This window comes from Tachypleus tridentatus, chromosome 10, assembly GCF_004210375.1.
Source record: "Tachypleus tridentatus isolate NWPU-2018 chromosome 10, ASM421037v1, whole genome shotgun sequence".
Taxonomy (NCBI): domain Eukaryota; kingdom Metazoa; phylum Arthropoda; class Merostomata; order Xiphosura; family Limulidae; genus Tachypleus; species Tachypleus tridentatus.
The window spans coordinates 179326938-179339940 of NC_134834.1; the positions used below are offsets into that span (position 1 = coordinate 179326938).

A 13003-nucleotide genomic window follows, 5' to 3' on the forward strand; every position below is an offset into this window, starting at 1 on the left:
TCAGAAACAGTGAAGTTTGTGTAATAGTGCTCAGACTATATCCTTTAATTTTTTTTATTGCCCTATGAGTTACCTTAGCTATTTCCACTGGTGATCGAATATATGGAACTACCAAATGTAGCTCCTTCCTATTCCTTACCAGTGAATGGCCAGAAACATGCAATAAGGCTTGCTTTTTACCCTCGTCTGTGCTGATATAATAAGACAAGGAGAAAAGCACTGGATGTTACTTATGTTTATATAACAGTGCAAGCTGTTGCAGAAATTAGAACAGTTCAAGTTGATGCTACCAGATGTCCTTGTAACACGTGTTGGGTTTTTCGATTCCTTTGTTTGTTCGTTCTTAAATTCAAAGCTTTATAATGGGTTAAGTATGCTATGCCCACCGAGAGTATTGAAACTTGTTTCTTATCACCATCATTCTGAATACTTGCCACTAAACCCATGGGAGAGTATATATATATATATGTATATATCAGTGAAAATAAATACATGTTAATGAAGTTAAAGATTAAAATAAGTAAAAACCACAAGGAAGGACTGAGTTAAAAACACCAAATCCAAACCTCTGACTAATTATATCAGTTTGTTATAACTCAAAAACAAGCTGAATCAAAGATAAATTAAACAAAAGGTGATATAGATGTGGGATGTTGTGGCCTTGAGCACCCACATCTCGCTCTTCTAATTTTTAATTCTAATTCTATATCTATTGCTACTCTTTATTTCTTATGTGAGACTGGCAAATGGAGGTTAAGACTGGTAGACAGTGTATTCTCACCGTAATGTGGATCCTACTTCAGCAGTCACCTCCAAAGCCTAGGGTACATTTTATAATCCCACATTGTAGCTTGTACCCTGGGATCCTTTCAGTTGATGCGGCGTTTTTTATTTAATTTAATTTTTTTTAGTTATATAATAACTGAATTATTCAGTGATTTTTTGAGGAATTAAAATACATGTGTGAATTAGTAAAATACAAAAATGTGCAGGTAAGTGAACAAAGTTTCCATGGTTAATTTAAAAAAAAGTATTTCAGATGTTTTGCACGAACATGATCAGTAATGAAGTTTTTTGTTTGTTTTGAATTTCCCGCAAAGCTACTCAAAGGCTATCTGCGCTAGTCGTCCCTAATTTAGTAGTGTAAGACGAGAGGGAAGGCAGGTAGTCATTATCACCCACCGCCAACTGTTGGTCTACTCTTTTACCAACTAATAGTGGTATTTACCGTCACATTATAACGTCCCAACGGTTGAAAGAGCGAGCATGTTTAGTGTGACGGGGATTCGAACTCGCGCCCCTCAGATTACGAGTCGAATAGCTTAACCACTTGGCCATGCTGATCCACGATGAAATTCTGTGATGTAGTGTTATAAATTCATATCCACTATTCAAGTATTATATTTTGTAAAAATGTTATGCAAACAGGGAAATTGTTTGAAATGCCTAATGTATTTTTAAGCACTAGATTCACGGATACTGTTATTACACTGTCTTGTAATTCTTAAGGAACTAGGTAAAAAAAATGCAATGTTTGCAAATCCAATAGGTCCAATACCATTGTCTTATGACAAGTATGAGTACAATCACTTCAAGCTATATTTTAAGAGACGACCACAATCGGGTTTAATGTGCTCCATAATTAGAACTATGATTTACATATATATATAGCACTTGTATGCTTAAAACGCATTTTTTCTTATGTTGGCTTGGCCTGGTGATTATAGCACTCCACTAACTATATGAAAGACGTAGATTCGAACCCAGTCTTTTAACTAGCTAACTCTTTCAGCCGTGGGGGTGTTATATTGTAACAACCAATATCGCTATTTGTTGGTAAAGAGTAGCCCAAGTGTTGGGTTATCACTTCAAAATTACGGACGGCTGACGTAGATAGTCCTCAAGTATCTTTTACGTGAAATTAAATGCAAACAATCTCTTATTTTAGGCTTGTACGAAGTGAATATCAATTTGATTTTAATATCAATTTAATATGTAATACTTGATATGGCGAAGTAACACAGAAAATCACAGCTTTCAGTGGCCCGGCATGGCCAAGCGTGTTAAGGCGTTCGACTCATAATCCGAGGGTCGCGGGTTCGAATCCCGGTCGCACCAAAACATGCTCGCTTTTTCAGCCGTGGGGGCGTTATAATGTGACGGTCAACCCCACTATTCGTTAGTAAAAGAACAGCCCAAGCGTTGGCGGTGGGTGGTGAAGATTAGCTGCCTTCTCTCTAGTCTTACACTGCTAAATTAGGGACGGCTAGCGCAGATAGTCCTCGAGTAGCTTTGCGCGAAATTCATAAACAAACAAACAAACAAACACAGCTTTCAAGGGAGGCAACACAAGCGGAACGACACGACAGCGCCACGAGGTAACTTACAATACGAACCATACATATATACGAAATTCGCACATATTACAAACATATTTATTTAACTCACGCCACTAGGAAACACGGAACAAAACTGAGGAATCCCTTCAACAATCAAACACGAAAATGAAACATTTTACACGCTACAAGCAAGGTAACGTCGGTCCCACTGCAACATGACAGTTGAAACAAATACATGTAAAAGTGTGCAAGTTTACGAATGCCAAATAGATCAAGCGTATTGAGACATATCCGACATGGTTGGGGCGTAGTCGACCATTCAAAATGCATTAAAACTTTAAGAAAGGCCAATAAATAAGAATCGTATTCGCTTAGAAGCGAAGACTAAAATGGCCACATATGTTGAAACAGTATTTTGTAATTATTACCAGATAGAATGTTTTCTCAGGAATCGTTCCTCGTCTCTTCTATTCCATCCTTTATGGTTTCTTCTTTTGACAGTCAAGCACATGTACCAACTTACTACGCTATTTTTAAGTCTTAAACAGTGAATGTGAATTAGATATCAGACGAAATTAGATTGGTAATATATGTTTTTGTTCTTACCTTCTGCTTAACAGCTCGATATCTCGAAATCAACATCCAAAAATCGTCAACGGTCTGAAACTGCATTGAACCGACTAGACTTTTAAGATTCAATTGCACACCTTCTAAACTATTGATTGGGTAGAAATACCTATGAAAACAAAGTATGTGATGTTTAGAAAATACTCCTACTAACTCTAAGGTAATAACTGTGTGCAAGTTTCTGTAAAAATAGTCTGTTAAATTTAGACTTGTACTCCTTTTAAAATATTAACTGTGTGAAATATCTGTATAACCAAAGCATGCGGTATTTACAAAATACTTGTACTATTTTTAAAGTAATAATTGTGTGGAAGTTTCTGTAAAAATAAATAAGTGTAATTTAGACATTACTTGCATCTCATTAAGGTACTAACTATGTGGAAACATATCTAAAAATAAAAAGTGTGGGTATTTAGTTAATATTGTACGTTCTGTCTTTTATATTCATGATGTAATGAACTATAAAATTATATTTCAATTCCTGAGCTTAATTAAGATATTTACATTCATTTATACTTAACTGTTTATGTTTTAAGTTCAGAGTGGTCTTCCAGAGGGTAGTATTAATCTTATTTATTAAGAACAAATCATAAATTTTCATAAAAACATACTTAATAAAGGAAACTATTTCGAAACACTGTGAAAAGGCTTAGTTTAACTGAAATAATTTGTTTTGTTTTTTTGTTTGTTTATGAATTTCACGCAAAGCTACACAAGGGCTATCTGTGCTAGCAGTCCCTAATTTAGCAGTGTAAGACTAGAGGGAAGGTAGCTAGTCATCACCACCCACCGCCAACTCTTGGGCTACTCTTTTATCAATGAATAGTGGGATTAATCGAACGTTATAACGCCCCTACGGCTGAAAGAACGAGCATGTTTAGTGTGACAGGGATTCAAACTCGCGATCCTCAGATTACGAATCAGATGCGCTAATCTCATGGGCAGGTATCTTGTTGTCCCTAAAAGTGATGTGCTAGACTATAGAAGGAAGGCAACTAGTCGCGATCACCAACTGCAAAGGTATAGAAATACATCCCAATAAATATGCATTTAAAGGAGGAAAAATTGCTCTCAAGGAAAGCAGGATGATACATAAGAAAATATGATTCAGAATCTAAGACCCTATAGGGCCTCAGGACGAACCCTGAACCCCTGCCGTAATGTATGCAACTCTGGCACACATTCCCACGTTTTGTTCGGTCAAATAATTCTGGGATTTTCCCACTTTTAATTTGCCCTTACACATTTTCATCGTCAACTCTTGGACTACTCTAATCGTATAGTAGGAGTTGATCATTTTTTGTTATAATGCACAATTAGTTCCAAATAAAATAGAGATATTTATTATTATTATTTGGCAAACCATGGGTCCTCAGATGCGTATTCACAGTATTAGAAATTATTTTTATTATAAATAATCTGCTTGACTTGTTGTGCCTTTTGTGTATGTTTTCAGTTTCATGCTGTAAGAATCAACAGTAATCTCCCGTCATCGCAGGATTACATTCTCCATCGTATTATTGTCCTATTGCAAAAAATATCTGGATAAAAGCGCTTACTATCGTCATTGTTCCTGTACGGCGACCATTTGGAAAAAAGTCTAAATCATATGCCTAATATGTCTTGCGACCAAACAAAACACACACACACAGCAACAACTTGCAGGACACACATGAGTGACAGTTTAGCGATTTTCTATCTTTTGTAGCTTGGACTGTGTTCAACCAAACTCTCACATTTTCAGAGGATGTGCTATACTTTGTAATAAATATCATGGTAATCCATTATAAAATATCCGAGATATAACACATTCAAGTTTGATAAAGTTTCTTCCCTTTTTCTTCTTCTTAGCGTCAAAAGTTTTTTGTGTTCTTACCAAATATGGTACATTAATAGTTTTAAGACTTATAAATATAAGCCACCTGTGCCAAATTAGTCAACACAAACTGCTCAATACTAACGAAATATTTTGCGCATGCCTACGTAAAATGTCACGTAACTATTTGTCTGACATTTTTACTACAGCTTCATTTAAGAGTTAGAGTGGACTATTCTTAGCTTTATGCCATTCGGATTAAAGAAGGCGGATTTAGAGCACTAAAAGTATAAGGTAAAAGCACGCGCAGATATATAAATATTGGTTATGCTATGTGAACTAGATTAGCGGTTTCTAGCATAAGTTTTCAAAAGAATCATATGGGTGAACAGCTATTATTGATTATTCACTGGAAACCTTTCAGCACAAATTTAGTGAAGCTTATGAAATTATTCTAAGTAAATATGTTTGGAGTCACATGAGAGTAGATTAAGTAATTAGCAAAAATAATAATGCTTGATATAGCTGTAACGATTTTTTGGAGGGTTGATGACAAGAAGCTGTTAATCTATATTCCATGGAGTTAGTATAAAGGAACGTATTAACACTGTTTTGGAAAGTAAAAACTACTACCATATATTTTAAATAATATGGCTGGTTTTGTAAAGTCAGTTTTAAATAATTAAGTTGTTATCTCAAGGCTAATGTTGATTACTATCTAGTATGATTTCTTGGTGAATATTGACAAAAGTATCATGATGTCTAACCAAAAGCACCTTAGATGTGAAAAAATGTGGCATAGCTAACTAATGAATAAGTATTTGCTGTAAAATTCTCATCAATGGTATAGTTGTAGCTATCAGTGTGTCCGCTAATTTTGATTTTATTCCTTTAAGTCGCACACTAAATCCTTTCTTGGCCACACTTTTTTTTTGTCATACATAAGTTGTGTTTGATTAGATGAAAGTATATCTTTAGTGACATTCTAGATCTAATTTTCCTGTGGTTCTCGAGCATATTAACAATCATCACAGCATACCTATCATATCTGTGGTTTCTTAAAAGATTGTTAACAACTAGTGTGAATGACTTCCAGGCAGCAAGTTCTTTCTGATTCAGTAATATTTCAAAATCATCATCTGTAAGCGCTTCCCGACCCTCTGGCCTTACACTGATATCTCCTTCATAAAATTTTGGAAACTTGTTAGATAGGTATATGAAACTAGTAACCATCTTTGTTCATTTGTTTTGCAAAATTCTTCATGAGTCCCAGTTTAATAAGAGGTGGGGGTAAGAACAAACTAAAGGTTGATACTCGATATTATGTTTCCCTGGTGTGTAACTGACTCTTACTGGCTATTTCTTTTTTTAAATCATGTATCGAAGTTTTCTATTAGTGAATCAACATTTATACAAAATTACAAAGTATCTCTCATGCTGTCATGAGAAGCAACACTCTGATTACGACCTCGGAAAATTGAAATTCTTGTTTCTGGAACTAATAAATTTTACAGCTTCAAAAGAAAGCCAAGAAATTTTCTACGCAGCTTTAACAGAGAGAAGTTATGAATCAGATTGTTTAGAGATTATTGTGGGATCAGATGAGGCCGTTTATGTTGAGGTGCTACAAAAATAAAATTATTAGATGTAGATGATTTATTGTATTTCGCAGGATAAATCTTCTGTTTCACTGATGGATGCGGCACTGGAAGACCACAGTGTTTATTGTATTGTTTAATTTTACCCGAATATTCGGACGCATTACTCATTCAAATATAGCAGTTGGTTAGATGATCTTTGGACTCGTATCATATCAGGAGAATTCCAATGACATACTTGTCTGTTTTCATTCACCCACTGTGTCAAACCAGATGTGCAAACTATACAACATACATTGAGACCAATTTTGTCCCGGTTACAAATTTTACACCCAAAATAGTGTTAGTAATCCACATTTACCTTTTGTGTCATGTTTGTCCATTGTGAAACTGTAATATATTTTTCACAAATGTAGCAGAAACTGTTTGGTTGATTTTTACACTTTCTAAGTTTACTTGAACTGAAGGCTTCCAGCATGTCAAATGATTTTCTAGAAAAACACAAAAGAATTTATGTTTACAGAAAGAACTAAGGTTTAAAAGATTTTAAAGAACAAAGCTTTCCAGAGCTTGATTATATCGCGGGTATGATACGAGGAAGAAACTGGATTTTGCTTGTACTGTGCAGGGAGCGAGGAGACGTGAAAAACTGGGGGAAGGGCGTCTGAATCCACCATTTTATGATCAGTTGAGGGATTTCACGAAGGTTCTAGCAACCTGAGCACGTAATGTTTTAATGGTTCCCAGGTGTAGCAGGTGAGCATGGGTATGAAGCAAAAGTGGTACAATTTACTAAAATAGAGAACAAATAGCCTATATGAACGATATATTTGGAATGTTTACACAATTAAAATACAATCAGTGTTTTAAGTTATTAATAATGTATGCCTTCTTTCTATTACGTTAAACTGTACAAGTAAACGTAACTGTACAGCACATATTATTGCACTGAGTTGTTTGCAAAGTATCTTACATAGTGCTGATAAAGTATTGTGATATTACAACAACTCAAAATCTAGAGATTTTGGACAAATTATGACTACATCAGCACCATCAGATTAACCAAAATAATTTGTGTTTTCTCCAGTTACAACTTTTTGTTGCCCAGTGTTATCACATGCAATATAACATTTGCCCTAAAATTTATATAATACCCTAATATTTACAATTTATCCTACACCAGTTTGTTTTAGACACGCATCACTATCAAATGATTACGAGAAATCATGAAAAAGGCATAAAGTGTTATATTAATGCTTTTTAAAAGATATTAATGACAGAATGACCAAAAATTACAGCATAAAATAATAACTGTTTGTTATCTCCTTCTTACCCTTGTTCATCCATGCCCTCTACATATGTCTTCAGATCTGATATGAACACTTTCAAATTTAACCGTGTTGATTCCTCTTGAACAAGCAGGGTTAGGTTTTGAGCCTTCTGTAGGAAGTTAACTGCGTCCATCTACTCATACGACAATAAAAACATATTTAAATGCATATGTATTGCCGATTGTTGTCATGGTTAGTGGCCCATACTATCACTTAAGAGTGATTATTAATTAAGTTTATTACTAGATGTTAATTACTAATTACTTCATACACATATATATAATATAGGACAAACAAGAGATCTGTTGGTCAATGTAGTCTGATCCATTTCCTAAACGAAACTGTAAAATAAAATGCCTTCCCACAGCCAGCCCCAGTAATTAAAATATTTCTCAAACCTTCCCTCAAACACCCTTAAATTAAATGTATACACCCTATCTAAAGAAAACTCAATTCAAAAGTAAATCACCCTCTAAAAATATAAAGCTGTCTTAGTTGAAAATAATTCCTACCCTCCCAAAATTCATGTTTGTTCTAGTCCTGCCATTCTTACCTCTGAGTGCAATAATGAATGATGTATCGACACTGTCAGATGTCTTACCAATCTTATGCTTATCATTCAGATTCTATCTAAGTTTTTTATCAGAGAGAAAACAGTTTTAGACATCTTAACCTGTTCTCATGTGGTTAACTTTCCATGCCAGGTATATTTCTAGTAGTTCTTCTCTGAACCTTTTCCAAGAACACAGTATTCTTCCTGAGACAAGGACCCCAAGACTGAACACATTTCTCCCCATGTGGCCTACTCTCTAGGCTCAGGTCACAAATTATTGTACTTGGATTTGAGTTTAATTCACCAAAACACACAGCAATATGTTGTAAAAATAAATGAACTGTTTATTATTTTAAGAAGAGTCAATTATGAATGTTCTAGTTGAAACATTGTGTATTAAACGAAGGTCGTCTTGATAAGATATGTAGCACATTTTCAACGGATTTTCTAAAGAGAAGAATTTTTTGATGACGAGAAACCCATTTGAAATAAGAATGTATCTCAGAATGGCTGGTATGGGTATTAACACTTTTACTGATAAAGCAAAGAACAACGTTTTAACTTTCCTAGGTCATCTTTAGGTTAATGTTAACCAACCGTTCTGAGATAAGAATATATTTGTAAACAACAATTTTTAAAGCAAAGTTAACTTAGCAAATGTTTGTATTATTTTGAAAAACGTTTAACCTACATAAAGAAACTTAATAAAGTTGCGTAGTTCATGAATTTCTAATTTCTTTATTAAAATTAAGGCGCACGTGATTGCTTGTTTTTTGCGAATGCTTAGCACATCCCTCGTTTAGTTCCTGTGTGTGTGGGTTTTTTCGTAGAGCAAAGCCACAAAGGGCTATCTGCTCAGCCCACCGAGGGGAATCGAAAGCCTGATTTTAGCGTTGTAAATCCGGAGACATACCGCTGTACTAGCGGGGGACGTTTAGTTCCAACTCTCATTGTGATACGTAATGAATGGAAATACCTTAAGTAACTTTGTTCATACCTTTCTCTTCTGGAATGATTGAAGTGAGTACGAGTCCAGTCTATCGTCGAAAGTATGATTACCTAAATAAGTGGCAAATTCCGGACTTTCTCGTAATCGCCAGTCCCAAAAGTCCAGAAAAAGCGTGTCAACTTGGTGTTTCAAAACTTCGCTTGTATTAATAATTCTTTGAGGTTCCTGATTTTCTGAATACTGGTAACAAACCTATTTTGTACACAATATTAAAGTAAGCGATAAGTGTAAGGACCAGAAAACACAAATATGGGGATTGATTAGTCCCATATGGTTTTGTTTTGAGAAAAATAAACAAAATAACGACTTGTGATTAGCTAAAATAAGAAAACGTATCTACAGTAAGAGTATTATTCTGTATTTTTGATTTGGTTTATTTTGAATTTCGCGCAAGGCTACTCAAGGGTTATCTACGCTAGCCGTCCCTAATTTAGTAGTATAATACCAGAGGGAAAGAAACTAGTCATCACCACCCACAGCCAACGTTTAGACTACACTTTTACCAACGAATAGTGGGATTGACCGACACTTTATAACGCCGCCATGGCTGAAAGGGTGAGCATATTTGATGTGATGGGAATTCGAACCCGTGACCCTTAATTATAAGTCGAGTGCCTTAACCACCTGACCATGCCAGGCCCATCCACATTTTTATTTGTAACATAATAAGTTATGTTAAGCTTTTGTCTAATTACAAAATTATTACCTGAATTATGTATGCGCGGGTTCGAATCCCCGCCACATCAAACATGATCGCCCTTTCAGTCGTGGTAGCTTTATAATGTTACGATCAATCCCACTATTCGTTGGTAAAAGAGTAATTCAAGAGTTGGTAGTAGGTGGTAATGACTATCTGCCTTCCCTGTAGTCTTACACTGCTAAATTAGGGACGGCTAGCGCAGATAGCCGTCGTGTAGCTTTGCGCGAAATTGAAAACAAACCAAAATTCTACTGTTAGAAAAATGGCATGGTTATTTTAGATACCACTACGATATTTTAGTGAGCTCAGTCGCAGGTCTTAAATATTATTTTTATTTTGCAATGTTCCATTCTCTCGTTTGGGAAAAGAAAGTCATCTTTAATGTATTAGTTCCTTGAAAACGGATTATAGCTAGTTTGCCATTGATCCTGGCAGTCATTGACTGAATATTTTTTTATGTTACGCATATCTAACATGGCCAGTGGTGTCACTCGGTTTTGATTGTCTCAGTATTTAGCATGAATATGAAGACTTTGTCAGGTTGTTTAGGCAGAGTATTCATGATGAAACTCTGTAGAATGGACGGCAAATGTCTGTTGTGGAGACACAAGTATAGAGGGCGACGTGTCGAAAGTCTTCACAACAGGCAGTTGCCGTCCATTCTACAAAGTTTCATCACGAATACATTTATTATTATATTATTATTATTATTTATGTATATGTTTAATCCGGACATGTTGAGTGTGATCCTTGTCCAACAATGAAAACTTGGTTTCACTTTATCAGAGTAATTTCAAACAACTGCTACCTCTCTTATTAGCTTTCCAGCTACGTAATCTTTGAGTTCGTATCAGCTCGATAGGTTCTTAATAGTTTATTTAAGCTTGAACTAAATCAACAGTCTGTTGATCGTAATACCTTTAGCGTATCTGGAAACATGCTACTATATTACACCTAACAGTGTTAATGCTTCATTAGAAGAGTGTATACTATTTAGAAAATGTTAAACACAATAAATAGTTTGCTATAACTAAATAAGTATCTATTTTTTTATTTACACATAGACAGGAATTCGGCTGAATCCCCCACGCGCACGTGCGTGACCATACATGAAGTGAATATACGTTCAGTGTGGTGAGTAAAAACAACTTAAAAATTATATGTATTAATATATATATATATACTGTAGAATAAGCATATAATGTACCATTTCTTAGCTAACTATTACGCTAAAGCAGTTTAACATAATGATCTGCTCATACAATATATTATTATTTATATTTTATTATAAAATTTCATTTCCACGTGAAAAATATGACATAGCATTACAAACGCATTGCTTGATTATATAGTCTGGTCTTTGATTGTACCTTAATAATTACATAAACATGTTTAAGAAGATCCATAGTAAGCTTGTACGAATTAGTTTTATAATAGTCAAACTCACACACTGAGTTTGAGTGCTAGTTGCTTGGTAAATCGGGTCTGGCATGGCCAAGCGTGTTAAGGCGTGCGACCTGTAATCTGAGGGTCGCGGGTTCGCATCTCCGTCGCGCCAAACATGCTTGCCCTTTCAGCCGTGGGGGCGTTATAATGTGTCGGTCAATCCCACTATTGGTTGGTATAAAAGTAGCCCAAGAGTTGGCGGTGGGTGGTGATGACTAGCTACCTTCCCTCTAGTCTTACACTGCTAAATTAGGGATGGCTAGCACAGATAGCCCTCGAGTAGCTTTGTGCGAAATTCAAAAACAAACAAACAAACAAGCATTAGAGGAACTAAATCGTGCATTCCAAGCAAAATCAGCGACAGTATCTGGCATGATTGAAGCATCTGCAATGACAGTTGAGCAATTGCGGGTATTGCAAACAGAGGAAAATTACAACAGGATATTTGATGAAGGCTGAGAAAAAGGCAACTTCCCTAGATCTGGTGCCTATTGAACTACCACGCATTCGCAGACCTTCCAGGAGTATCACAGGTGATGGCTCAGCACAGCATTCTGCAACAGCTAGAGATTACTACAGAAGCCAATATTTTGAATTTGTGGACACAGCCACAAATCACCTGACCACAAGATTCAATGCAGACAACAATGACTTGAGGCAATATCTGGCACTTGAGAACATGATCATATCTGGCAAGATTGACAACTTGGTTATAATCTTCTATCCAGAAATCTCTGCACAATGGCTCGAGTTTCAGTTGCCCATGTTCAAAGAAACAACAAAAGTAGTATCTCTGAAAGGTGCGAAGAATGCTTACTGTAAAATGCATGAAAGAAGCCAGCAAATGTTTAGTGAAGTGTTTCTTCTCATGAAGATTTTGCTTGTATGTCCAGTATCCAGCTGCGAATGTGAACGCAACTTTTCTGCATTAAGACGGTTGAAGACGTGGTTAAGGTCAACTATGACTCAGTGCCGCCTCAACCATGTGGCAGTTTGTCACACTCACAAGGATGAGGTCGACAAGAAAAATATAGAAGAGATTATGAAATAATTCATAAACAGATCATCACAAAAGAGGTTTGGGAACATGTAGACTAGAGGACTAAATGAATCTCACTTCAGTGAAAAGTATGAATAATTATGTGTTACATTGTATTGATGTGTAATTTTCAAGAGTTCGCAGACATTTTAATTATTTTCATCAAACAACATGAACAGTTTTTCAGTAGATATAAACTTATCAAGGGTAATCACTAATTTTATTAATATTTGAAAACGTAATTCATGCGATGAAAGTTATTAGTAACCTTGTCAAGTATAATGGTAATCTTTTATACTATGCAGTGTGCAGGAATAAATTCATGTGGCAGTTAATTTGTGACACATTTGTCTTTATTCTACTAACATTTTGAAAACTGTTCACAACACCTCAGTTATACAAACCTGCATGGAAACTTGAAGTATCGTGGCAACAAGATTACTCTATGACTGCATGTTTACAGCTTTCAGGTTCACGTAATCAGAGATTACCAATTTGTAAATTGAACAGTCCATATAAGTGGTTGCAAAAATCATCCCCCCACC

General features: G+C 35.4%; 1 protein-coding gene across 3 annotated transcripts in view; it reads right to left on the reverse strand.

The window, feature by feature from the left end:
- Nucleotides 1–13003, reverse strand: part of LOC143231038 (uncharacterized) — a 55225-nt gene that overhangs the window by 40039 nt on the left and 2183 nt on the right. For all 3 annotated transcript variants that reach the window (XM_076465523.1, XM_076465524.1, XM_076465521.1), the window contains exons 2-4: nt 9262–9465; nt 7714–7844; nt 2946–3075 (exon numbers count right to left, since the gene is read on the reverse strand). In XM_076465523.1, the coding sequence (XP_076321638.1) occupies nt 2946–3075; nt 7714–7844; nt 9262–9465 (465 nt within the window). The remainder of the gene's footprint in view (nt 1–2945; nt 3076–7713; nt 7845–9261; nt 9466–13003) is intronic.